This window comes from Podarcis cretensis (genome assembly GCF_951804945.1).
Source record: "Podarcis cretensis genome assembly, chromosome: 8".
Taxonomy (NCBI): Eukaryota; Metazoa; Chordata; class Lepidosauria; order Squamata; family Lacertidae; genus Podarcis; species Podarcis cretensis.
Window position 1 is genome coordinate 31,728,416 of NC_137177.1, and position 27,420 is coordinate 31,755,835.

At 46.9% G+C, this 27,420-nt stretch overlaps 1 protein-coding gene across 2 annotated transcripts in view; it reads right to left on the reverse strand.

Moving 5' to 3' along the window:
• DLGAP3 (DLG associated protein 3) overlaps positions 1–27,420 on the reverse strand; it is a 195,941-nt gene that overhangs the window by 21,749 nt on the left and 146,772 nt on the right. For both annotated transcript variants that reach the window (XM_079985224.1, XM_079985223.1), the window contains exons 3-4: positions 16,645–17,738; positions 110–315 (exon numbers count right to left, since the gene is read on the reverse strand). In XM_079985224.1, coding sequence (XP_079841350.1) covers positions 110–315; positions 16,645–17,673 — 1,235 coding nt within the window. In that variant the 5' untranslated portion in view covers positions 17,674–17,738. The remainder of the gene's footprint in view (positions 1–109; positions 316–16,644; positions 17,739–27,420) is intronic.

Below are 27,420 nucleotides of genomic sequence, written 5' to 3' on the forward strand. Positions count from 1 at the left end.
TCAGTTGCCACCCACTAAAAATTCCATATATTTTTTGTTCCCTTTGCTGAGCATCTCCCCCTGCCCTAGGCGTGGTTATATGAGAAATGCCCTGTTCTCAGTTTCTTACTTGGTTCTGGCCTGATCTACACTGGAGGAACGGCGGTACCCCTCACGCCGGGTCACCCCCTTGGGAGACACCTTGGTGCTGGTATCCGAGTCGCCACTGTCATCGTCTCCCATGGCCTTGATATAGCTGCCACTCCGCATCCGTCGACAGGGTATCTCTCCATCCTTCCCTGAAGCTGGATATCCTCCCCAATCATCTTGGGGTACCTGAAGGAAAAAAGAAATTTCATGCAGTGTGTGTCTTGTGTGCATATATGCTGGATACTTTGAGGTTAATAGGAAGTTCCACAGAAAATGCCAGTGACAATTTATGACAGCCCCAAGGATGCAGCTATAGCATTTGAGGGAATGATTGCATCTTGATCATGTTCTTCTACCAACCTTCTCAAATATCCCTGTGAGAACGATAGCACTCTGTTTGACTTAGGAGTCCACTCTACACAACAAACTTGTATTGGTTTTAAAAACCCTTAACGGTAATAATAATCACAGTTATTTATTTATTTATACCCTCTTTATCCCTGACAGGGACTCTTTGTAGCTTGGTGAGAATTTTCTGCCAGTGATCGATAAGCCTCCCCAAACTACAGTTCCCAGGGAAAGATGAGGGGGTGGGGGGAAAGTAGGTTAGATGCCCTGAAGCTCTCTGACATCTCCACTGGAGACTGCTAAGGGATGCAAAGGTTATGGCTCTCAGAAGCTGTCTGTAAAGAAACTGCCTGCCTGCTACAAATACACTGAGATCTAATGTTGGAATCATAGAATCATAGAATCATAGAATCATAGAGTTGGAAGAGACCACAAGGGCCCTCGAGTCCAACCCCCTGCCAAGTCCCTGGGTGGTTTGTAGTTTGCTACAGGTTCTGATTTTCAATAATTTAACAATAGTAAGTAAAATATGGACGAGCCAAAGCACAGTGACAGAGGACATGCATTGCATGCAGAAGGTCCCAGGTTCAATTCCTGGCACCTCCAGGTAGGGTTGGGAGAGACACCCTCTCCGAAACCCTGGAGAGCCACTGTCAGTAAATGTAGACGGAGCTGAGCTAGATGGGCCAATGGTCTGACTCGGTGTAAAGTAGCTTTCTATGTTTCTGAAATTGCAAGCAAAAAAGAAATAGATCTCTGCCATGATTGGGCTTGTGCTAATTACTTCTCTCGCAGTGTCTGTATTCCTTGCTTGTAAGGGCTGTTCAATTGCTTTCGACCAGTCTTTGCTCAATTCTGCTAACCTGTTTCAGATTTATATGTTAGAATTGCTGATCTGTAGCAACTCAGATGTAGGCTCAGGTTTGCAGATGCAGATCATCTCAGTGCATGGCTCTTGGGGTGCAGCATGTAATTGGCTCCGCCCCAAAGTACTGTTTTGGGTCTGGCTCCACCCCAAGGTCACTATTCTGCACCTGGTTCCAGGTTGCTGGCCCTCAGAGTCCTAGTAAACCTTGTTTTCTGAACTTATTACACCTCACTGCCCTCCATGTGTTGCTGTCCTATGACTCCCACCATCCCTTCATGCTGAAAGGAAGCCGTATCAATAAATCATAAACTGGTTTATCTGCATAGAATGGATGTGTTTTTTATGCATCATAAGACAGAAACTAGGATGCAAATGTGCCCAGCTATTTTCTTCTTCTGTGGGCTTTTTTTCTTTGGTGTGTGTATGTCATAGGACTGTATCTAATGTTCTCTGCTTGCTGGTGTAAGGGCTTTTGTGTTGGCACATGGGTGAGTTTTAATGTTGTACAGCAGACAAATTCATTGCAACAGTTGCACAAGGGGAAATCTGTTGCACGACAGATTGTGAAATCTATTGTGCAACAAAGTTACCAGCAACCTGCTTATGCATTTCCTTGTACAACAATGTTCTGCTGCAGCAAAAACGTTTTGCTAGTGGAAGAAGGATGCTGCCAAGAGACTTTGACTTAGTGCTGCAGTGGTTGGATACAACCCTTATTCCCTTGCTTCTGAAAGCATCTTCTCCAGACTCTGCTGCCTTCTATCTTCATGTGAAATGTCAAAATGAATACTGCTCTTTTTACTTAAAAATATTCACAAGGGGAAAATACTCACATCTAAAAGGAAGTTGGATTTTTAAAACAACAACAACAGAGTCCACTCAAAGTTCTATCCCTGAGCTTTAAGCAAAACTTTTTACATAAAGAAATGTGGGTATTTATATATTGTACGAGTTCAGAAAAAAGTGATCTTCTGCAGCCAAAAAGCAGCCAAATCCAAGTCTGCTAATCAACTGTTAACCCATTGTTTAATTTATGGGGTTGATCCTGGCTAACATAGTTGCAGGAGGCTGCAACTGAAAGATACTTATCTGAGAGTGAACTGCACTCTCAGACGTCATTTCAAGAAGACATACATTTTTCATCAGAGCCCATTCACACATTCAGCTACTAGCCATCAGGTGGTGATGTCAAATCAAGGGATCTACAGGTGTGTGCAAACTGGATCTGACTTGATGTTCAGAGTGTTCCTCTGAGTTCCTGTATCTCAAAATACATTAAGCTAAGTGTTCTTAGAAGATATCAATATTTTTATTAAGATTTACAAATTAAATAAGAGATGAGCACAACTGCTAAGTTCTCTTTTGGGATGATAAAATGTTGGTACTGCAAAACATTAAACTAGCCTTCGCCAACCTGGTGCCCGCCAGGTGCTATGGACTACAGCTTTCAGGAGCCCATACTGAGAAGGATGAGTAAGATACATGCGTAAAATTGGTTGTCCTATGTGCCATATTTTGCTTCATACACTTAAAGCAATTGTCTCCTACAGCCAAATCATATGTGAGCTTTTTAAAGAGGGGAAACTTTTTTTAAAGCTCGCCCCAAATGCACCAAAGAGGTGCCAGTACTAGTTCTGGTAAGTTTCAGCTGGAAAAAAAGCCCTGACAACACACACACACACAGAATAAATCATGTACATAGCACTGGGGGAGGGTTATCGGGTTGTTGTTGCTTTTATTTTGATTATGTACTTGGTGGTTTTATACTTTGATTTTATCCTGCGAACCACCCTGAGACTTGCGGGTATAGGGCAGTATATAAATTCTAATTCTACTTCTAGTAATAATACAAATCACCCAAACTTCAATTAGCCAGCAAAGGTGAAAATACAGGTAAAATACAGATGAGCTCTCTCTACCTCCACAGCTGATCTAAGCTTTTTTTTGGGGGGGGCACACATGGAAGAGTTAAACTGGGGAAACAGTCTGGGGAAATGCATTAGTCCCCCTACCTCAGTGGCTCAGATCAACTTGCACCCCACCCCCCAGGTAGCTGTTTTTAAGTTTTCTAAAAAGCCAGGGGATCTAGTGATGGAACTCCTGATACCCTGCACAGTCTGGCAATTAGGTTAGCCACTGAAGTTATCACCACATTTCCATATGCAATTCCAAATACCCAAAACATGGACTCATCAAGATCTTGCAGCTAACAGAGCTCTTTGGCTAGAGGCAACCAAAGCTGGCTTATTAGCCTCCAGAGAGCTGGAAACTGCCTACTTGTAGACACAACCTGACCTATACATCATAGTTCTCTAGAACATCCTTTGACAACTTGGTGCCCTTCAGCTGATGGAAGTTATAGTTCAAAAATATTTGGAGGTTGCCAGGTTGGCAACGGAGCTTGAACCCTGCCTACCCTTCAGTTCAAGACTCTCCAGATGTGATGGACTTTCCCCAGACCAAGTCATTACCTTTCCCACCCCATGGAAGCATGTCTGCTCTAGAAAGAGGCAGGGCTTTCTCCCATCCAGAAATCCTCACCTCATAGCTCCTCCGGCAGATGAAATCCCACCCATAACCAGAGCAGCAAAGCAGACAGGCAAACATCTGTCTGCACCGATGACACCCTTACCAGTTTCCGGTGACGAGTTGGCATCCCTTGGGCTATCAGGAGGAGGGCAAAACAGGTGGATGGGAGCAAGAGGCCAGAACAGACACAGTTGCCTCTTTGTCTCTTTCTCCCAGGAAACATCAAGGGATGTTTCTTTTCATACTTGGGCCCACCCCCCCGCTGCAGTGGGCTGAGATGGGGACAGCCAAAGGGAGGATGGGATGGGCGGAGTGTTCCCTATACAGCAGCCCCTCCCTCCAGCCCCTCACTCTGGATGGGCAATCAAGTCAAGTGTCATTCAATCTCTCCTTCCCCCTGGGGAAAACACACACACAGAGAGGGAGAGCGAGAAGAGTTAATTAGCTTTTAATTAAAAAAGAACAAGCCCATCATGGAGCTGGCTGGCTGAGTAAGCCTCTAAGCTGGGGGTAAGGGGGGAGTTTGGATCATGTCTGGGAGCAGAAGGATGTAAACATAAGGAGCAGGATAAGTTTTGATATGTCCAGGCTGAGGGAGATGGGGGATCCTTAGGCAGGACTTTGACTAGTGCCACAGGCTGTGGAGGGTGGTCTCCAATCTTTGTTGTCCCTAGCTTGGCAGCCCCCCTCCATTAACTGGAGCCTTAAATCTCAGGCTTGAGGGCTGCGATTGGCTGTTTCTGCTGAACTAGTTTTCCAGTGTGAGCAGACCCCCGTAATTGGAGAATTTCACATGAAGCAAAACTTTACTGTGGATTTAGCCACCTTCAGATGTTTTGGACTGCAATTCCCATCACCCCCGCCAGCAGGATGGGAATTGTAGTCCAAAACAACCAGAGGGCATCTGCTTGGGAAAGGTTAGAAGTAGCTCAGTCAGTAGAGCAGGAAACTCTTAATCTCAGAGTCATGGATTTGAACCCCACATTGGGTGAAAGATTATTGCATTGCATGGCTTTGGACGAGACGACCTTGTGGTCCCTTTCAACTGTGGTATATGCATACAGTGGTACCTCGGGTTAAGTACTTAATTCGTTCCGGAGGTCCGTACTTAACCTGAAACTGTTCTTAACCTGAAGCACCATTTTAGCTAATGGGGCCTCCTGCTGCTGCCGTGCTGCCGGAGCACAATTTCTGTTCTCATCCCGAAGCAAAGTTCTTAACCTGAAGCACTATTTCTGGGTTAGCGGAGTGTGTAACTTGAAGCATATGTAACCTGAAGCGTATGTAACCTGAGGCACCACTGTACAAACAAGGCCTGAGTAACTTGTGCCTCACTGAAACAAAAGCAACCTACTAACCAAATCTTTGAATTTCCTTCTCCATGAATGGGGATGTTTACTGCATCCAGTTGGGAGAGATAATGTTGTGTGGGAAACTGGTAAGAACTCTTCTAAGAACTTTGTCTGGCGGGGAATGAAGACATTATTTTCCTGACAAGCTTTCCCAGCTGGATGAATAGGCCTCTGCCAGCAGTGTCCATTTCATATTGTTTTAAAAATGCATATTCTGTTGCTTTCTGTGTTGTTCCTAATTGGGTTTTTTAAAGTTGTTTTTATTGCTCAGAGCAGACCTATTGAAATTAATGAACATGACTAAGTTAGACTATCAAGGCAATGTACTAAATATAATGGGTTATATCCAACTAAGTTTCACTCATTTTTGTACATTGCCTTGATATAGCTATCTGTCTGGAAGGCAATTAATAAATATCTATAACAACAATAATAACTTTTTTAAAATGAAGAACTAGTATGCAAATTTGCTTTCCTCCCTCCTCCCAACCACTGTGTCATGTTTTCAGAAATCTATTGGTTTTTAGGAGGTTTTCGCAGCTGCGGAATGGGGTAGAAATAGTAAAGGTAAAGGTAAAGGTACCCCTGCCCGTACGGGCCAGTCTTGACAGACTCTGGGGTTGTGCGCCCATCTCACTTAAGAGGCCAGGGGCCAGCGCTGTCCGGAGACACTTCTGGGTCACGTGGCCAGCATGACATCGCTGCTCTGGCCAGAGCCAGAGCCAGAGCCGCACACGGAAACGCCGTTTACCTTCCCGCTGGTAAGCGGTCCCTATTTATCTACTTGCACCCGGAGGTGCTTTCGAACTGCTAGGTTGGCAGGCGCTGGGACCGAGCAGCGGGAGCGCACCCCGCCGCAGGGATTCGAAACGCCGACCTTTCGATCGGCAAGCCCTAGGTGCTGAGGCTTTAACCCACAGCACCACCTGCGTCCCCGGGGTAGAAATACTGTAGGATAAATAAATAAAAATGAAGTTTGGTTCAAGCAGAGTAATGCTTGTTGCTGTCAGGTTGTGATCTTGCAAATATATTGAGAAATGTTGGGCTGTGGTCTTAGCTAATGATAACACAGGGCTCTAGAGACTCAGTAACTCACCAGTCATCTTGCTGTGTTCTCCTCTGTCATATTGAGAGAGCACAGGTTATTTGGTGAATATGTGGGAGGGGATTTGGAGAAATTCACACTTCTGAAAACAATACATGAACGGAAACACAAATATCCTACTAAATTCACACTTCTCTGAATTTTGCAATGCAGTTCTCTGGCAGAACAAAATGTGCACAGAAATGCATACTATATATCAATGGAAATAGCATACAACTACATTATATTGGGACGCGGGTGGCGCTGTGGGTAAAAGCCTCAGCGCCTAGGACTTGCCGATCGAAGGGTCGGTGGTTCGAATCCCCGCGGCGGGGTGCGCTCCCGTCGCTCGATCCCAGCGCCTGCCAACCTAGCAGTTCGAAAGCACCCCCGGGTGCAAGTAGATAAATAGGGACCGCTTACCAGCGGGAAGGTAAACGGCATTCTGTGTGCTGCACTGGCTCACCAGATGCAGCTTGTCACGCTGGCCACATGACCCGGAAGTGTCTGCAGACAGCGCTGGCCCCCGGCCTCTTAAGTGAGATGGGCGCACAACCTTAGAGTCTGTCAAGACTGGCCCGTACGGGCAGGGGTACCTTTACCTTACATTATATTAGGGGAATGGATGGCAAAATTATGTATATTACACCAAATTGTATACAAAATGTGTTTATTAGGACTGTGGTTCCCAAACGTCCCCCTGCCCTCTACGGACCACTTGCAAATTGTGAAAGGTCTTGGCAGACTGCTTGATGATTTTTCTGTTGGCTGCAGCATTTGTAACGTGCTGTGATTGTCAATTGCATTTTAATTGCTTCTTTCATTGGACTACGACTCCCACCCACCCCAGCCAACACAGCTGTGCTTGCTGGGGCTGATGGGAGATGTAGTCCAACACCATCTAGAGGAAGGCAGGTTGGCAAAGATTGACTGGGAAGGGGCAATACAGTCCACATGGAGCACACAGCTTTGTCTTTCCAGTAAAGGATCATAGTTGGGGTATTGACCCCACTGTCAACAGCATTTGCCACCTGAGGGGTTGATTTCACTCTACCTAAAGGGAAGGGCTGGCCTTGTATCTTAGGCATGAAAAACTGCCTGACTCTGATCATTTAAGCCAACTGGAGAACGTCTACTTGTGGCATTGCACTCTACAGAATACCATAGGGTGGTGGCCACAAAATGGGGCATTCTCTGCTGTTGACCCTGTTATGTGGAATGCCCTTCCCTCTACCACAGGTGAAGCAGTAGCTACCAGCTGCTTCACACAATGTCTTGAAAATATGTATCTTTTTGCTCAGACATTCCCTAACCCATAAGATTGGACCCTGAATTATTTGTATGAACCCTCTGAATCACTTCTTTACTTGCTCTTACATGGCTCCATTGGTTTTAGGTTGTATTTTGTTTCACGCATATTGTTTTTATATTGTACACAGTGTACACTGCTTAGAGATTTTTCAAGCGGGGCTTGAAGCCTCACAAGGACTGCCTGCTGCTTGCTGCTTGCTGCCTGCTGCCCAGGAGGACTCCCCTGAGTGAGTGCTTGAGGGCCCTGCTCTTGCCACTTACCATCTGGCCTGGGGCGGGGCCTGAAGCCTCACAAGGACTGCTTGCTGCTTGCTGCCTGCTGCCCAGGAGGACTCCCCTGAGTGAGTGCTTGAGGGCCCTGCTTTTGCCACTTACCATCTGGCCTGGGGCGGGGCCTGAAGCCTCACAAGGACTGCTTGCTGCTTGCTGCCTGCTGCCCAGGAGGACTCCCCTGAGTGCCTGAGGGTCCTGCTCCTTCCTGCCACTTACCACCTGGCCCAGGGCGGGGCCTGACAGGCCTCACTAGGACAGTTGTTGTTACTGCCGGAGGGGCAGAGTGTTTTTAAAATGTTTTTTAAAAAATTTTTATATGTGGGGGGTGGGGGTGGGATGGATGTTTGGTTGGGTTTGGGGATTATTATTTTTTAATTTTTTTTTGATGTTTTGTAATTTTTACATTTTTTGTTTGTATTGTTTTATTGGTTTTGTTTGTTTAAGGTGTTATTTTGTTCTTAGGGGGAGGGTTCAGGGCTGCCGGGGAGTGGGCCCCAGCCCACAAAATGGCTGGGGCATGTTCCACAGGGGGGGATGCACTGGGACAACCGATCTCAGTGATCACGGGTAGGAGGAGGAGTTACGCTAAGACCAGACCATGTCATTACAGAGGAGGCAGGTTTAGTCGTTGTCTGAGGACTATCCCTGCCTCCGGGTCTGGTCCTGACCGGATGGATACTAGAATCAGCAAGGGATACCCACATGACCTGAAGGTGCTGCTGTGCAATGCCAGGTCAATGATTCATAAGACTACTGCCATCCATGACTTGATCATGGATGGAGGACTTGACCTGGCATGTGTAACAGAGACTTGGTTGGATGAAGCAGATGGGCCTGTCCTTGCCGCTGCTTGTCCACCAGGTTTCTCTTACGCACAGCAACCCAGGTCATGTGGGCGGGGAGGGGGGGTTGCAGTGATTTTTAGGAAGTCATTAGTTTGCACCAGGCGTCCTATTGGGAAGACCCAGTTTTCCGAGTGCATGTTCTGCAAGTTGGGCAATAGGGGCAGTACAGGATTCCTTTTGGTGTACCGACCTCCCCGCTGCACCAAGGATTCCCTGCCCGAGCTGCTTCAGGTCGTGGCGGATGTTCTTCTGGAGACACCTAGCTTGGTCGTCCTAGGGGATTTTAACATCCATGCCGACACGACCTTACAAGGGGCTGCTCGGGACTTCGTGGAAAGCATGGCCTCCATGGGGCTGTCCCTGAATAAGTCTGGCCCAACCCATAGTCGCGGACATGCCTTGGACCTGGTGTTTACCTCTATGGATGTTGGTGATCTGACACTAAGTAAAAGCGAAACGAAAGAAGTGCCATGGTCAGATCACTTCCTGGTGCAACTGGACTTCTCTGCGACCCATCCCCTCTGCAGGGAGGTGGGACCAATTCAGATGGTCCGCCCCCGCCACTTAATGGATCCAAATGGTTTCCAGAGAGTGGTAGGGGATGCTTTATCCCATGTTGATGGCCTTTCAGCCGATTCCCTGGTGGCCCGCTGGAATGTGGAGTTAACCAGGGCTATTGACTGTTTGGCTCCGAAGCGCCCTCTCCGATTGCATGGAGCCCGGACAGCCCCGTGGTTTTCCACGGATCTGAGGGCAATGAAACAATCGTTGAGACGGCTAGAGCGCCGGTGGCGGATAACTCATTCCGAATCTGACCGGACACAGGTTAGAGCTCAACGTCGAGCCTACCAAGTGGCGATAGCGACGGCGAAGAAGAATTTCTTCACCGCCTCTATTGCATCTGCAGAAAACAGCAGCAGGAGACTTTTTCAGGTGGTTCACAATTTAGTGGAACCACCTGCAACATCGGGGCCCAGTACGGGCCACATGTTCTCCTGCAATGATTTTGCAAAGTTTTTTGCAGATAAAATCGCTCAGATTCGGGAAGAAGTAGACTCCACCGTGGGAGCAGGGCCAGGGCGGGAGAGTGCTAGAGTTCTGTCTAGTCAAGTTGAGTGGGATCAATTCCAATCTGTTACCTCCGAGGATGTGGACAGGCTGCTTGGACGAGTGAAGCCAACCACCTGTCTCCTGGATCCTTGCCCATCCTGGCTTATAAAAGCTAGCCGGGAAGGACTGGGCGATGGGCTTCGTGGGGTGGTGAATGCTTCCCTCCGTGAGGGAGCCTTCCCAGACCCGCTGAAAGAGGCGGTTATTAAACCGCTTCTTAAAAAACCATCTTTAGATGCGGCCACGATGGCCAACTATCGCCCAGTTTCAAATCTTCCATTCTTGGGCAAGGTGATTGAGCGAGCGGTGGCCGAACAACTCCAGGCACGCCTGGAAGAAGCGGACCATTTGGATCCCTTCCAGTCGGGATTCAGGCCTCATCATGGGACTGAAACTGCCTTGGTCGCACTGGTTGATGATCTTCGGCGGGCTAGGGACAAAGGTGAGAGCTGTTTCCTAGTTCTGCTGGATCTCTCAGCGGCGTTTGATACCATCGACCATAACATCCTTCTAGACCGTCTTGAGGGGCTGGGTGCTGGGGGCACTGTCATACAGTGGTTCCGCTCCTTCCTCCTGGGCCGTGTTCAGAAAGTGGTGGTGGGGGATGAGTGTTCAGACCCCTGGGCTCTCACTTGTGGGGTGCCTCAGGGTTCTGTCCTCTCCCCCATGCTTTTCAACATTTATATGCAGCCGCTGGGAGAGATCATCAGGAGGTTTGGGCTGGGTGTTCATCAGTATGCGGATGATACCCAGCTCTACCTCTCCTTTAAATCAGAACCAGTGAAGGCGGTGGAGGTCCTGTGTGAGTGTCTGGAGGCGGTTGGAGGATGGATGGCGGCTAACATATTGAGGTTGAATCCTGACAAGACAGAAGTGCTGTTTTTGGGGGACAGGAGGCGGGCAGGTGTGGAGAATTCCCTGGTCCTGAATGGGGTAACTGTGCCCCTGAAGGACCAGGTGCGCAGCCTGGGAGTCATTTTGGACTCACAGCTGTCCATGGAGGCACAGATCAAATCTGTGTCCAGGGCAGCTGTTTACCAGCTCCATCTGGTACGTAGGCTGAGACCCTATCTGCCTGCGGACTGTCTCGCCAGAGTGGTGCATGCTCTGGTTATCTCCCGCTTGGACTACTGCAATGCACTCTACGTGGGGCTACCTTTGAAGGTGACTCGGAAACTACAACTAATCCAGAATGCGGCAGCTAGACTGGTGACTGGGAGCGGCCGCCGAGACCATATAACACCGGTCTTGAAAGACCTACATTGGCTCCCAGTACGTTTCCGAGCACAATTCAAAGTGTTGGTGCTGACCTTTAAAGCCCTAAACGGCCTCGGTCCAGTATACCTGAAGGAGCGTCTCCACCCCCATCATTCTGCCCGGACGCTGAGGTCTAGCGCCGAGGGCCTTCTGGCGGTTCCCTCACTGCGAGAAGTAAAGCTACAGGGAACCAGGCAGAGGGCCTTCTCGGTAGTGGCGCCCGCCCTGTGGAACGCCCTTCCAGCAGATGTCAAAGCGATTAACAACTACCTGACATTCAGAAGACATCTTAAGGCAGCCCTGTTCAGGGAAGTTTTTAACGTGTGATATTTTATTGTATTTTTGCTTTCTATGGAAGCCGCCCAGAGTGGCTGGGGAGGCCCAGCCAGATGGGCGGGGTATAAATAATAAATTATTATTATTATTATTATTATTATTATTATTATTATTATTATAAAATATTAAGTGGTTTAGGAATGCTTTTAAATAAATAAATAAATAAATAAATGCATATTTACACAGCTACAGCAGCCACATGCTAGAAGATCATAGAAGCAGCTCCAAAATAGCTGTTTGTGTGTTAGGTAAAAAGGTAAAGGACCTCTGCATGGTTAAGTCCAGTTATAGGCGACTATGGGGTTGTGGCACTCATCTTGCTTTCAGGCTGAGGGAGCTGGCGTTTGTGCACAGAGGGCTTTCCAGGTCATGTGGCCAGCATGACTAAACCAGTTCTGGTGCAATGGAACACAGTGACAGAAACCAGAGCATATGGAAACATCGTTTACCTTCCTGCCACAGTGGCACCTATTTATCTACTTGCACTGGCATGTTTTTGAACTGCTAGGTTGGCAGGAGCTGGGACTGAGCAATGGGAGCTCACCCTGTTGCGGGATTCGAACCGTCGACCTTCTGATTGGCATGCCCAAGAGGCTCAGTGGTTTAGACCACAGTGCCACCTGTGTCCCCGTGTGTGTATTATGTGGTGGGTCTGTGTTCCTAAGGAGGGCTATTTTCAGGATTTGGCGTCCTCCTGAAGCAGCATGTCACAGAAAGGACTAGATATGCAAATTGAGAGCCCACCCAGGAGTCTTCTGCCAGATGACTGAAGCAAACAAATATAGGGGGAAGGCATGGCTATAGGGGTGAAGGTGAAAACAGGGGTTGAAAACTTAGTAGCTCCATGGGGTACAAATGCTCCTTGTTAATTCACCCCCAGCTTGGTTTTAATGCGTCTATGTGGGCTTTTTGTTCATTCATTCGGTTTAAGTCGCTTTGGATTACATTGGGCAAGATAAAGTGTCCAACAAATTTAATAAATAGTAATATTAATAATTTCTATTTTTATCCTGTAAGTTGCTTTGAGACACTTTGGTTTAAAAAGTGACAAATACATGTCGTCGTCATCATCATCATCATCATCATCATCATCATCATCATGTAACTTGAGTATCCCAGCTCCATGAGGGGATACATGTATATTTTTCTATCACAGTTCATCAAACAGCAGCTGGGGTGAAGAGTCCTGGTTCCTTCCAGCAGCAGTTATTTATTTATTTTAAAGAAATACCTTTAAATGCTTTGTAACAGGAAGAAAACCGGGAGAAAGAAGGGAGGGTGGTGATGCGGCAGCTGCAGCAGCTGCTAGGCTCATTCAAGCCATCCAGCCATCCAGGTGTGTGCTAAGGGGAGGGGGATGCCCTGATGATGCAGGCTGAAGGTCGGCAGGCCAGGGACCTCTGCAAAAGTCTGTGAGGTGCATGTTAAAGAGGAAGACTGGAGGGGGGGGGGATGCAGGAGGAAGCCAGGGACTGAGGCAGGCAGATTGCAAAAGGCAAGCAAACCACAACCCTAGCTGCACAAGGCAGCCTGGTTGGATCTAGGGAAAAGGCAGAGGATAGGGACTGGGCAAGTCTGTCAGTTTCAGGTTCTCCCAGCTTCTCATTTATCTTGTCTTAAATTCTTTACATTTCTCCACCAAGGGGGGGTGTGTGTTTTAAAATCATCATAAAAATTCATTAGCATACCAGTGCAAATTTCTCCTAAAATGCACATTTATAATGCATTTTTTGCATTAATATACATTGATACACCTTTTGCCTAATAGAACTTTGTGAAACAATTTCCACTAAAATTCGTATATGTTCTTTTCACTAATACATGCATTTTAATCAATGCTTGTACGTATATGTTTATGCACATTACTTGGCTGGAGAACTGCACTGCAAATTTCAGAGGTGTGAGAATTTTGAAGGATGGCTGACTTTTGACTCACATCTTGTTTTGGAAAGTGTGAATTGGGTAAGTTCGCCTTTCAATGCCACCTGAATCAAAGCCCCCCCCCCCCCCCCCCCCCCCCCCGGGCAGAGATATGTGTTACAGAGTAAACATGGAGCTCCCAAGCCTGAGTTTGCTACTTAATGCCAAAGCCGAGTATGGGCAGAAGTTAACCCTCTCCCCACCCACAGTTAACCTTTTCACCACCCACTGAAGTTCCCCTGAAAATGCCTACTTCTAACCTGATCTCCCCTTCCACCAGCCAGTATCTGAGACTGGGAGTAATTCTGGCCAGTGAAGGCTGGTCCATTAGGCTGAGTGGGGTTTCGCTCCACCAACCTCAGCTTGCTCTCAGCCAGCCCTCACCTGCCCATCTTCTTACTTACAACCCTGCTAGCAAACAAATAAGCAAGCAAGCAAGCAAGCAGATAAAAACTTTAATTTCTTGCACAGTCCTAACTGTAAGAGGTTCTAGTTGTTAACAGTTGGATCTAAGCAAGCATGGGTTTTTGTATGCATGGGGTAATTTCATTTTCTACATTTTATCTGTACAGTGAACTGGGCCTGCTGCTTGAACAATATTTCATTTGTATTTGGTTACAGATAGGTAGCCGTGTTGGTCTGCCATAGTCAAAACAAAATAAAAAAATTCCTTCCAGTAGCACCTTAAAGACCAACTAAGTTAGTTCTTGGTATGAGCTTTCGTGTGCATGCACACTTCTTCAGATAAGAAGTGTGCATGCACACGAAAGCTCATACCAAGAACTAACTTAGTTGGTCTTTAAGGTGCTACTGGAAGGAATTTTTTCATGTGTATTTAATCATGGATAGCCGCCTTGAGCTTTGGGAAGAGTCAGGGCAGAGATCGAAATATATGCGAGGCTTCAGAAGCAAGGAATTGGAGTGAGATTCTGGAATCTGGCTGCGTTTTGAGCTGGGGTCAGAATCTTGCTTAATTTTCCACCAGGATCAAGCACATCCACCAGTAGTGTGCAGCTATGTCAAGTCGCCTCTCTGTTTCTGTCAGCTTCCCAGCCAAATGAGCGCCAACACTCACTCTGCGCATCCAGCCAGGAATATGAACAAGAGATCCGAGGAACAAAAGGCAGAAAACTGGGAACTCAGTCCAGGAAATTAGGCAAAATTATTCTCAAGCCCTTGACTAAGAGGAATACTGCTGGGTTAACCACACAATGCACCAGACCTGTCCTTACCTCTTCAGCATTTTCAGGAACCTTGGTTCCTTGGGAGGAGGACAACAGCTTTACAAGGCCCCTAGGTACAAGAGCACCCACCAAATTCACCTTTCTTAATGCCTCTGGCAAAACCTTTAGACAGGGTCGGCCCTACTAGTAGGCAGAGTGAGGAGATGACCTCAGGCGGCAGAACCAGAGAGTGTGTATCAGTGGTGCCCAGATATTGCCCTTTGTGTTGGACATGTTCTGTCCTGTGCCCCCTAAGGCAGTTTACCGCCCTTTGATAAAGAACAAAGAGTCCAGCACCCTAAAGCTCAAGGTGTGGCTAATCATTCCAAGTCAATGTGCAATTCAGCCATCAACTTCTGTGGAATTCTGTGGATTCCAAAGCAAGCTGACCTGACCCACACCTCCTAGAGGAATGCACAGATCAGAATGAAATTATCCTTCAGATGTTGCACCTCTCAGAATTTTGTGAAAGAGTATTCAGTTCAAGAAATATAGAATCATAGAACTGCAGAGTTGGAAGGGACCCTGAGAGTCAATGCAGGAATCTCAACACACGGTCTCCCATTCAAGTTGAAGCCATAGTGGACCCTGCTTAGCTTTGCAAATGCGCTAGCAGTTTTATTGTTGCACCACTATTCAAATGTGCGGAGAAATATATTTTAAGATAAAACATGTTTTAAATGTGAATAGTTAGATAAAATATATTTATATGTGACAAAATAGGCATTTAAATAGACATTTCCATGTAGATTCACTTTTATAACTAGCTGATTAAGGTAGAAACAGGATGGGTTGGACCTGTTTGTTAGGAGGTACGTAGTTTTTAAACTGTTTTGAGATATTTTAGTTGTCTTGTTTTAGCACTGGCATGTTTCCCATCCCAGTTTCCATTGGAGGAAGGGTGGGATATAATATTAATAATAACAACAGCAATAACATCAATAATTTAGCTTGCCTTTCTTCTAATATATTAGTGGGCCTGCACTTCAACCTAGGCTAGCCCTCCAGATGCTTGGTTGGGTACACCCGGTTCCCCTCACCCTACATGCTTGGCCCTTAGGAGACTTAGAAAAGAGCCAAAGGGGAGAGGTTTCATGCATCTGCTTCCATAAGCAACTAATTCTGGAGAGATCCTTCAGACCCCCATGCGTTTTCTCTGGCTGCCTTGTCCCAGGTTGCCCTCCTCATTAGTGTGCAGAGCCCATTGATCAGGCCTGCGCAGAAACTGCCCTCCAAGAGATGAGCAAGGTGGTTCATCTTAATTGTTTGGGCATTATTAGCAAGAGCAACGCAATGCTCGGATGTCTTCGGACACCTTGGTAAGCTGACGCAGCCAGCAGCTCCTCAGAAACCTCGGGCCTTTTAAAACAGAAATCCGCCTTTGTGCTTCTTCTTCCTTTTGCAGGCAGAAGCTATTATAGCCCTGACATTTCTCTAATCACCGACATCAAGGTGGAGCTGCAGTGCATCATGGGAATGCAAAGGAGAGCAAAGGGAATAGAGAGCAAGGCGGCGGCGGGGGGGGGGAGCTTTCGCAATCAGCAGGAGGGGAGTCTTAAGCTTGGGGATGAAACCGTCAGGGGAGAGCCTTTGAAAGTGATCCAGGCTGGCCATTCATTGGATACATGGGCATTTGCCCTTGGAAACAGAGTGGCAGGGAATCCGAAAAGCCCAAGGCCTGGTCAGTAGGAAGGGGCTCATTCCCTGCATGCTTCCTGTCTTTTTAATCCATGATCAAACCTACGATGGAATGACTTGCAATCATGGAAGGGGGCTCCTCATATGATGCTTGGATCAAGGAATCAAGCCCCTTTTAACTAGTGCACGTCTCGCAGCGCATGGGATGTGCTGTCTCAGCTTTACATGCCTGATCAGCCCATCCTATCAGCCCCAGCCGGCACAGCCAAGGATGCTGGGGACTGTAATCCAAAAACATCCCCATTCCTGATCAAGGTATAGACATCTATATCTCTGTATCTAAGGGGCTCTATGGAATGGAACTGGAGACACAAAGCTTGCTCCTCCTCTACAGCAGCGCAGCCTCTACCCACCTCCTTACCTGAAGATAATGATAGGATCGGTCCTTGGCCTTGGCCTCCTGGAGCATCAAGGCTTTCTCCGGGCCTCCTCCCGAGCTGGGGTAGGCCTCCCGCGCTTGGCTGACGGTCATGGTATGCCAGGAGCTCCGCTTGAGCGTCTGGCCATCGAGGGACATGGACATCCCCGCGCAAGCCAAGCACTTGCCCTCCCCACCTCCGCTCTTCAGACTCTTCAAGGTCAAGTCTCTGAAGGCACTTTCAGGGGTGTCCACGCAGTACTGGGTGGCCTGGTCGATGGCGTGCTGCCTCCCGGACACCATGTAGCTGCTGTCGCTGTCCAGGTTGTCGTCGGAGCTCCACCAGCCCATCATCTTGTTCCGGTGGCGGGAGGAGGAGGAGGAGGAGTCCAGCTTGCGGTCCTTGCTCTTGCTGCGCTTGCCGTGGCGTGACTGGCGGTGGTGGTGGTGAGGGTGGTGGTGGTGGTACCCTCCCTCGCCCCCCCGGCCTTCCATCTTGGTGCCGTTGTACTCGCGCTTGGAGGGGGCCTCCAGGGAGTGAGACTTGGCAAAGAGCTTCTGGACCGAGTGGACGAGGTGGCGGATGCGGCTGGGGCTCTCGCTCCGTGGCTGCTCCGTGCTGCTGGCCCGCTGGTACTGCAGGGTGTGGAAGCCGTCGTGGTGCAGGGGCAGCTGCTTCTCAAACTGGTCGAGGAGGGTGGGGGGCAGCCGGTTGATCTTGCCGGAAGGGTGGGCGGCCGCCATGCACTCGTCGCAGGAGTCGTACTGCTGTGGCGTGTGGTGCATCCTAGGGAATGTGCTGCTGCTGCTGCTGGCGGCTGAGAGGGGCTCCGTTAGGCTGAGCGGGGCCTCGGCAGAGCCCCGCGATGGGCAGTAGTGGTCCAGGGAACAAGGCTCACTGGGGCTGAGGAGGTATGGCTGGCGAGACTCCTGGCTATGGTGGATGTATTCCATTGGCTGGTTGCAGGCCTCTGGGACGCAGTGGCAGGGGTGTTCTCGTGACTGGCTGCGCTCCCCATGGTAACTCTTCATGGTGTCATAACCATGCGCTGCGTGGCCTACTCATCTTGCCATTGGTGGGGTGGCAGCAGACAAATCTACCAAGAGAAATACCAGCAAAAACAGGTGAGGGGAGAGCAGAAGCTCAGTGGTAGAACACATGTCTTGCATGCAGAAGATGCCAGGTTCAATCCCTGGTGCTGGGGGGAAAAATCTCTTTCTGAAACCTGGAAAGGTTTTGCCTGCTGGTGGAAACCAGGGCTAGCCAACATGCTTTCCATGTGCTCTTGTATTCCACCTCCCGTAGTCCCTGGCACTGGACATGCTAATAGAATAATAGAATTGTAGAGGGACCACGAGGGTCATTTAGTCCAACCCCCTGCAATACAGGAATATTTTGTCCAATGTGGAGTTCAAACCCATGACGCTGAGATTACGAGTCTCATGCTCTACTGAGACAAGGAGGTGGTCTCCCATCCAAGTACTAACCAGGCCTGACCCTGCTTAGCTTCAGAGATCAAATGAGTTCAGGAATGTTCAGGGTAGGATAGCCATATAATATATGACTATAGCATGGCTGCTGTTGGAGTGCAACAACATCTGGAGGCCCCCATGTTGGCATTTAAAGGCTAACATAACTGATTCACATTTTCTGAAACAACACACAAGATTTCCATTTCCCCAGATTTTGGAATACAGTTCTCTAGCCAAGTAATGCACAAAACTGTATATACTTTGATGACATGCACCTGGAAATGCATGTGTTAGTGAAAACAACATATGCATTACCAGGAGAAACTGCTTTGCAAATCTGTGTATATTAGGCAAAATTACATAGAAATATATGTAGATTAAGATAAATTTGCACTAAAACGTTGCGAGAAACAGAGAGGAACCAAATTTTACTTGCCTATCCCTAGTGTGGGGGCACATATTCAGGCTTTCCTTTTTTAAGAACAGGCATCCAAAAAGCAAAAGCAGGTGAGCCTGAGCAAAGGTTTCTAAATCTGTTTCCTCCTTGGATGATCAGCATCTGAAACAAGATGGAGAGAAGGCAGAGGCCATGGAGCAATTGGAGACCTTGATCCATACCAATCCAACCTGCAGGAACTTCAGTCAAGCTCAGCACCACTGGAGAGACCTGCCCACCCCCTTAGCTCTTAGTCAAAACTTTGACTCAGAAGTGACTGCAGCTTGCAACTGGAACCAGATTTCAAACAATCAGGGAAGGAAAAGGGGGGGGGGGGACCTGAGCTGTGAAAGAACAGATCCCTGCTGATCTCACATTTCTCAGTTTCAACCAGGAGAATTGAGTGGTGAAGCTTTTCCTGCAGGTTGGGAAGAAGTACGTTTGAATCTTCACCCACCATAACAAAACAAAGCAACCCACCACCAACCTAGGGGTGGGCAAATCTATCACTTTTCAGCTTCTCTCAGTTTCCCAACCTTCAGTTCTCCACATTTCCATCTTAGTTTTAATTTTAAAAAGCTCTCATGAAAATTCACCAGCATTTTGGGATGAATTTCTCCTTATATACGTATGTACAATTTTTCAAAATATATACATTTTTGCAAAGCAATTACCTCAAATATACAATAAATAAATCAACACACTGTTGTGTATATTATTTTTTACTTACATATGCATTTCAATGCTCACTTTGCACTACTATGTGCATTTTTTGTACACATTACTTGGCTGGAGAACTGCATTGTAAATACAGTGAACTGCAAATTTTGAAGATGGCTGTTTCAGTCCTCATATTGTTTTGGAAAATGCAGATAGTGTGGGTTCACCTTTAAATGCAAACTGCATCAGATTTCTCCCCCATCCTCTGTACATATAGATAAATACACTTTGGATTGTGCTAGGCTCCATCTGGCAAATTGTTTGCATGGGTAGAATCCGGTGGATGATGGGTGGAGCCAGCTGGTCTAGGGCAAAGGCTGAGTGGGATGTGGGAGAATGAGGACGGAGCATTGATGGGCTGGGGGTGGAATCTAGTAGGCTGTGGGTAGAACCTGGTGCATTCGGGGTAGAGTCTGATATAGTGCTGTCAGGTGTAGTATGGCTGGAATATAGCTGGTTTGTTTATTCATCATTTAAAAGAAATTCAAAGCTGCTTAATATTTTAAAAACCTCTAAGCAGTGCACAACATTGAAACAATAAACAATATCATGAAAACAAAAATACAGCCTGAAACCAGCAAAGCAGTAAATCAAGCATCCCCCTGATCCACCAAGCTTGTAACTCTATCAGAAAAGGAAATAAGATTAGTCTGGCCTGACTTGTTTTTGAGACACCCATGCTGCAAGGTAGGTCTGGGAGAGACCCTTGTCTGAAATTCTACAGAACCCCCGTTAGTGTAAAAACCACTGAACTAGATGGACCAATGGTTTCATTCAGCCTAGGATTCAATTGCCAGCTTATATCCTACCTTTCTTCCAAGGAGGCCTTGGCTGTCACTTCCTTTCCCTCGTTTTTTTATCCTCACAACAACCCTGTGAAGTAGGCCAGGCTGAGGGTCTGTGAATGGCCCAAGGTCACCCAGTGAGCTTCATGCCTAATGGGGGATTTGAACCCTGGTCTCCCACATCCTAGTCTGACACTTTAACCACTACACTGTACTGGCTCTTGAGTGTTGGCAACCCTAAAGAGGAAGCTGGTATGTTTGGATGCAAAAGCTGGTGGCTCTAGACTTGAGAAGGAGATATCTGTGTACCTTCCCATTTCAGGACAAAACATTATGGCAGGAGTTGAGAAGCCCCTGTGGATAGTTTTTCATGTTATCACTCCCCCTGCCTTTTTTTTTTTTTTTTTAAAGTGTGGATTCATTTTTAGCTATTCATAAAAAATGCAAGGGTGGACGGATAGATGAATGAATGTAAGGGGGGGGGGAGAGGAGGCCAAAGGAAAAGAAAAGCAGAGGGGAGAGAGAAAAGGCACAAGGTCACTCCATTCTTGGAGTAGATTTATGGGGGCGCCGTGCAGCCAGGCTCCTGCAAGCCACAAATCACACTTCAATTATTCATAAATATAAAACTGCAGCATTAAAAAGCGGGAGGGGAAGCAACTGCGGCAAGAGGCATCCTCAAACCTGCATGACGGCTGCCTTGTCAGTTCAGCTGGGATGCCAGGGCACTTGCCAGGCAAAGGCAAAGCACTCAGGCCATCCACAAAAAAGCTGCACATCTTCAAAAATGTGCAGAGGGGACCGCAACATTTCAAGCTGGGAGGATGTTTCTCCATCACCATTGTCCTAAGGTGTCTTGGCAAGGCACTGGGAGCAAATACAAAGCGTAATGCACACATGCCGGGGTCTTATTAGGACCCTGAACTTAGCCACAGTTCTGGGCGACAAAATAGATCTTTCTTCAGCTTCCACCTGAGCTTTGCTGGATGGCTGCCTTTTTAAGGTTGTTTGAATCACTGAATACAAATGGAGGAGTGAAATAATTCCCTTCATTGGCTACAAGTCTAGAGCAGGAGTCCCCCCCCCCCAGGCACAGGGGCTGAATGTGGCCCCGAGGCCTCTTTCCTTTGGCCCATGGCACTCTCTGCAAGCCACACCCCTCATCTGCCCTGCTTCATGCCCTTCCTGAGTGCTTTTGTCTGGCTGGGATGTGTCCCTGAACTGTGACAATGACTCTTGCTTGCCTGGATGGAGAAACGTGTGTGTAGAACCATAAGAATACAAGGAGAGCCTGCTGGAAGTGGCCAATGGTCCATCTTGTCCAGCATCCTGTTCTCACAACAGCCAACCAGATGCCTTTGGCTTCCAGCAACTGGTATTCAGAAGCATTATTGCCTCTGACTGTGGAGGTAGAGCAGAGTCATTATGGCTAGAAGCCACTGACTTTGGTGCAGCTGGAATAAAGAAGTAGGGAGAATTCCCGCTTGGTTCACCTTTAAAGATGAATCTACCTAATTGGCGCTGTGGGTGGCGCTGTGGGTTAAACCACAGAGCCTAGGACTTGCCGATCAGAAGGTCGGTGGTTCGAATCCCCGCGACGGGGTGAGCTCCCGTTATCCGGTCCCAGCTCCTGCCAACCTAGCGGTTCAAAAGCACCTCAAAGTGCAAGTAGATAAATAGGTACCACTCCGGTGGGAAGGTAAACGGCGTTTCCGTGCGCTGCTCTGGTTCGCCAAAAGCAGCTTAGTCATGCTGGCCACATGACCCGGAAGCTGTACACTGGCTCCCTCGGCCAATAAAGCGAGATGAGCGCTGCAACCCCAGAGTCGGTCACAACTGGACCTAATGGTCAGGGGTCCCTTTACCTTTACCTTACCTAATTCACACTTCCTGAAACAATATGCAAATCGAAGCGTATTTGTCTTTTGAAAACTGCGCTTTTCCTAATTTTATAATGCAGCCAAGTAATGTGCACAAACATGTATATATTAGGTAAATTGTGTATTAAATTGCATATATTCATGAAAACAGCGTACAAAGATGCTTTATACTGGAGAAAGTTGCTTTGCAAAAATGTGTAGATTCAGGAGAAATCCACATTATAACGCTGATGAACTTTTGGGAAAACTTTTTCTGAAAAAGAATTTGCAAATTGATGTGGAGAACTGATGTGGAGATGGGAAAAAATGAGAAACAGAGATAAACCAGAGCCGTTGGACTCTTCCATCATTAGCTGAAAGGTAGCCTTCAGTACCTTTCAGTACCAAGAGTTGCATCAGTTACTCTGCCCTCTTGTGGCTCTAGTCATGCCACCACTGGCACCCATCCCTGGAAGCCTTCTTCAAAGAATCCTGGGAACTGTAGCTTGTTAAGGCTGCTGAGCATTGTTAGGAAAGACCCTTATTCCCCTAATGTAGCCTTGGTCCCTATGTCTACTCATGCAATGCTATTAAGGACCTCAAAATACCCACAACATCAGGGGTTCATCTACCTGCTCAACTTCCAGCATGAGCTATAAATTCCCATCTACCTCTGTAGCTGCTTTGCATTCTGCATAGGCCAAACTGGCTAATTTCTACTGCAAAACAATTAAAAATAAAATAAAATGGGCACAAATCTGACATTGGAAATGGCATTAGGGAAAAGCCAGGGAGGGAATATCTCGGGCCCCCAGGATATTCTACAACCGATCTTAAGGTGGCTATTAAACAAAAGAATTTCAAATGGAGACTGCAACAGGGAACTGCCAAATTACAATCAGAAGATTCAAATCAGCATCTTAAATCAAGATAATGCTTTTTTTAAGAGCACATTAAGAGCACATCAGTTAGGTTGCCAATGCTAGAATTTCCAGTGTGGTGCCATGTTAGCCTTCAATCCTAACCTTTATATCTCAATAGACATGGTTAGATTTGTGTTGTTAGTCTCTTGTAACAAAATCAACAAAGCGTCTTGTGATACCTCAAAGATTAACAAATGCCAGGACTTTTTTGTTATCACCAAGACAGCCCTGCTAATTGCCATTGTAGCTATTTGCTTTTGTGTGATTATCTGTCCTTTTTTATTCCTTCTGACCTTCCTCTACACACACACATCCTTGGGTCCCCCCCCCTCTCTCTCCATTCATTTATTCATTCATTCATTCACTCACTCAAAGACATTTTACTCCACACATCGTCCAGAAGCAGCAGCAGAAGAAGAGTTTGGATTTGATATCCCGCCTTTCACTCCCCTTCAGGAGTCTCAAAGTGGCTAACATTCTCCTTTCCCTTCCTCCCCCACAACAAACACTCTGTGAGGTGAGTGGGGCTGAGAGACTTCAGAGAAGTGTGACTGGCACAAGGTCACCCAGCAGCTGCATGAGGAGGAGCGGAGACGCGAACCCGGTTCCCCAGATTATGAGACTACTGCAAGTAAGAAAAGGTTCTTAGTGTGGCTCCCAAATAAATATCAACAAGACAGTCTCTGCCCTCAGGTTTATAATCTACAAAAACATGATACAAAAGGAAAAGGGACTGGGAGGGCGAAGGGAAAAGATAACTTTGACACTATTTCTTAGCTATAATTTGGGATTGTTTCATGCATCTAATGAAGTGGAATCTGGTCCATTAGTGTTTATACCAGGGGTGGAGGGCCCTGGTGCCCTTCTGAGGTTGTTGGATTCCAGCTCCCATAATCTCAAGACAGGATGACCAATGGTCCTTTAAGATAGATATCTTAAAGCAGGGGAGGCAAAAGCCAGGCCCTCAAGTATTCTGTGCTCTGGGGGAAAAGAAGGTGGGCAGAGACACTGCATGATGGAACTCTATGGTTCTGTAGAGTGGGAGCAAGAAAGGAGGTAAATGTTGAGACTGTATCATTAAATGATGAGGCCAAACAATGTTATTTGAAACTTAGTGCTGCTGACCATGAGCAGAGTCTGGGACTTCCTGGAGGGATAACAGCCTCACTAGGTCACCTCTAATATCCCAAAGCAGACTTCCATGGAAGGTACCTTGGCTGCTAAAATTGACTGGACCTCTCATAAGGAGAAAGCAAACTGTGATGGAATCCATAACATAACAAGAATTGCCTTTGCCCTGTATGAGCTCCCACCATTCAGCCCGGATGCTGAGGTCCAGCTCCAAGGGCCTTCAGACAGTTCCCCCATTGTGAGAAGTGAGGTTACAGGGAACCAGGCAGAGGGCCTTCTCTGTGGAACACCCTCCCATCAGATGTCAAGGAAATAAACAACTGTCTGACTTTTAGAAGACATCTGATGGCAGCCCTGTTTAGGGAAGTTTTAATGTTTGAAGTTTTATTCTGTTTTTAGTTCTCTGTTGGGTTCCACCCAGAGTGGCTGGGGAAACCCAGCCAGATGGGTGGGGTATAAATATAACAACAACAACAACAACAATAATTCGGTGTTCCAGAGTTCCTTGCAGCTGTGCATAGAACATTAATCCACTAACATTTCTTCACAGCCCTTTCTGGGTGGAGCATCTGCTTCGGGTCTGCTGCAAATGCTCCATGTTGTATTCATTCACTCTGCACTAATGCTAAAGCAAAAGAGAATAGTTGTGCTCATGGTTGAAGATCTATAAATGCAACTGTACTATCCCATGTAAACAGCAGTTCAAATTATATCTCAGCAGCTGCGGTGTGTGAAACAGCAGGCTGCATGCTGCAATGCGCTTTAGTGTTCCAGTGCATGGATGTGCACTAGGGATTCATCTGCACCAGGGGTTGCCAAGGGGATGCCCTCCAGAAGTTGTTGGACTACAGTGCCCATCTGCTCCAGCCAGCATGGCCAGTGCTCAAAGGATGATGGGAGCTGGAGTCCAGTGACATTTGGAGGGCACCACATGGGCTACCTGATTTATGCAACCCCCCTTCAGAAATTTAACTTCCAGGGTTTCCAGCGAGGGAGGTGAATCCTGACTCATGGCTACCATAGTCATTCAAGCAATCTCAATTTTCATTAGTTAGCTTGCTCAAAAAGCAAACTTTGGGATGAAATTGGGACCATGTTTTACCAGAGGAAAAACCTTTACTGTCTGTCCCCCCATCAGCAGAGGGGCCCTTCTGAGCCATGTTTCCAGAGGACACCCCAAAAGCTGGAGCCAACCTCATGGTTGCATTTTCCACGTCATCTATGTGCAAAGCAGTATGCGAGGGATTTGTTATAACCTCATTAGGACCCTTCAGAAAGCTTTCTTCCAAGGAGGAAATGACTTCGTTCCGTGCGTAGCTTGACTAATTAACAGGCATCATTAGCAATCTTGTTAGCATATTAAGCAAGGGCGCCATAGGCTACCTGGCACTGCTATTGCAACTGGAAAGGTAAATTGTACCAGGGAAAAGGTATTGGCAGAATTATGCCTTCTTGGGCTTACAGAAGAAGCGATGGTGGCGTTAGGAAAAGAATCGAAAGGCAAGTGGCAATACTAGGGCTGCAAGCTCGCCCTACATAATAGACTCCTTAGCATTCCTATCAGGGGTGGGGAGCCATAGGCCTGGGGGCCAAATGTGGCCCTGCAGACTTCTCAATCTGGCCCTTGGACTCCTTCCCCTTCCCACACCTCTCACTCCCAAGGCCTGGCTTCACACCCTCCTGGAATGTCTTTGTTTGTAACTCTGATAACGACTCTTGCTTTATTGGGTGGCATATCAAGAGGGAGGGGTGAGCTTGTTTAGAAATTAGCCTACTGTACATAGGTTTGCCTATGCCTGCCCTATGGTATCAAACCCAGGATGTTCTGCATGCAAAGCATGTGTTTTATTACTGAGCTTTGGCCATATTCTCACCTATGACTCTATGTATTAAGATTGTTGACTGATGCAATCTGTGCAAAACATCAGTCTCTGAAGGTGGGACATAGGACCTTTTCAGTGGCTGCACTTACACTTTGGCACTCTATAAAGGCCTTCCTTTCTTTAGACAGGCATTTGGCCTGGCCTGCTGTTAATTTTAGCTCCCTCTGGCACATGAATCCTTGGTTTTAAGCTATTTTGCCAGCTGTCTTTTGTCATCTTTTGCTGTTATTGCTTAGATGTCCTTTATTGTCTTTTTATTGCTCCTTGTGAGCCACCTTGGACATTTTATGGGGAAGATGGGATATAAATACTTTTAAATAGGCTGCGACAGGGGTAGCCAATGTGGTGCCCTCCAAAAAGTGTTGGGCAACAACTCCCATCAGCTGCAACCAGCATAGCCAGTGGTCAGCGTTGATGGGATTTGCAGTCCAACAACAACTGGAAGGCGCCATGTTGGGTATTCTTAGGTGAAAAGATGATGGTCCGTTGAGAGCAAGTCTTGCTCCAGTCCAAAGGAGCATGCTGAAGTCCACTTAAAGCAATCTGGAGTCCATTCCTGATCATTCCTATGGAACACCACCCTTATCTTCCCCACACCTGACAGCATGTATGATGTCGGGTATAGGACATGTGGGCATGTGCTTCCCCTCAATGGCCTCATGCACCATGTTTGACCTGTGGGTCAGAGGTTCCCCACCCCTGGTGTAATGAACGCACTCTGCCACAGAGCTATAGTCATCCCTGATTTCATCGTGCACTGACTTCTCAAGTGATGGCTTTCTCATGTGATTGAGCCACTAGATATTAATCAGTACAGGCAGAAATTCCACCTCATTTGTCTGCCATTATATCTTGCCAAATATTGAAATCTGATATTGTATGATGTCAAATAAAGATAGGAAACCTTCAGCAGCTATCTGGAGAATAATGGGGTGAGGGAAGAAATTTGCTTTTGTTTGCATTTTAATTTGAAACCACCTAATTAGGACGTCTCACAACATGCAAACTAAAACACAGCTATCCTTCAAAATTCATACTTCTTCAAACTTTGCAATACAGTTCTCTACTTGAAAGGTGTGCATGAAAATGCATATATTAGTGAAAAATAACACACAAGATTACATACCACAATGCATTATATTGGGGAAATTGCTTGCAAAAATGTTTTTATTAATCAAAATTACAAACAGAAATGTGTTTATTAGGAGAAATTCTCACTGAAGTGATGATGAATTTCCATGAGGATTAAAAAGGGAAAAAATAATTGCTGAGGAAATGCAGAGAACTGAATTTAAGTTTGGAAAAAAAGATATATGGAGAAAACCAAAATGAACAGATTCATCTGTCCCTACGTGGAGCATTTTTAGAGTAGAATGCTTAGGAGAAAATACTTTTCCGCTGCTCTGTTGAATGTATACACCTGGGCTGCAGTTTAGTTATTGTGCTCCTGTCCTCCTTTGAACAAGAAGAATTTCAGGAGCTGTTTCTCTGCATGACAAGCCCCTGCCCCATTTACAGGAGACACAGAGAGGTTCAGGGTTCCTTGTAAGGGAACAAGCTCTCCAGCTC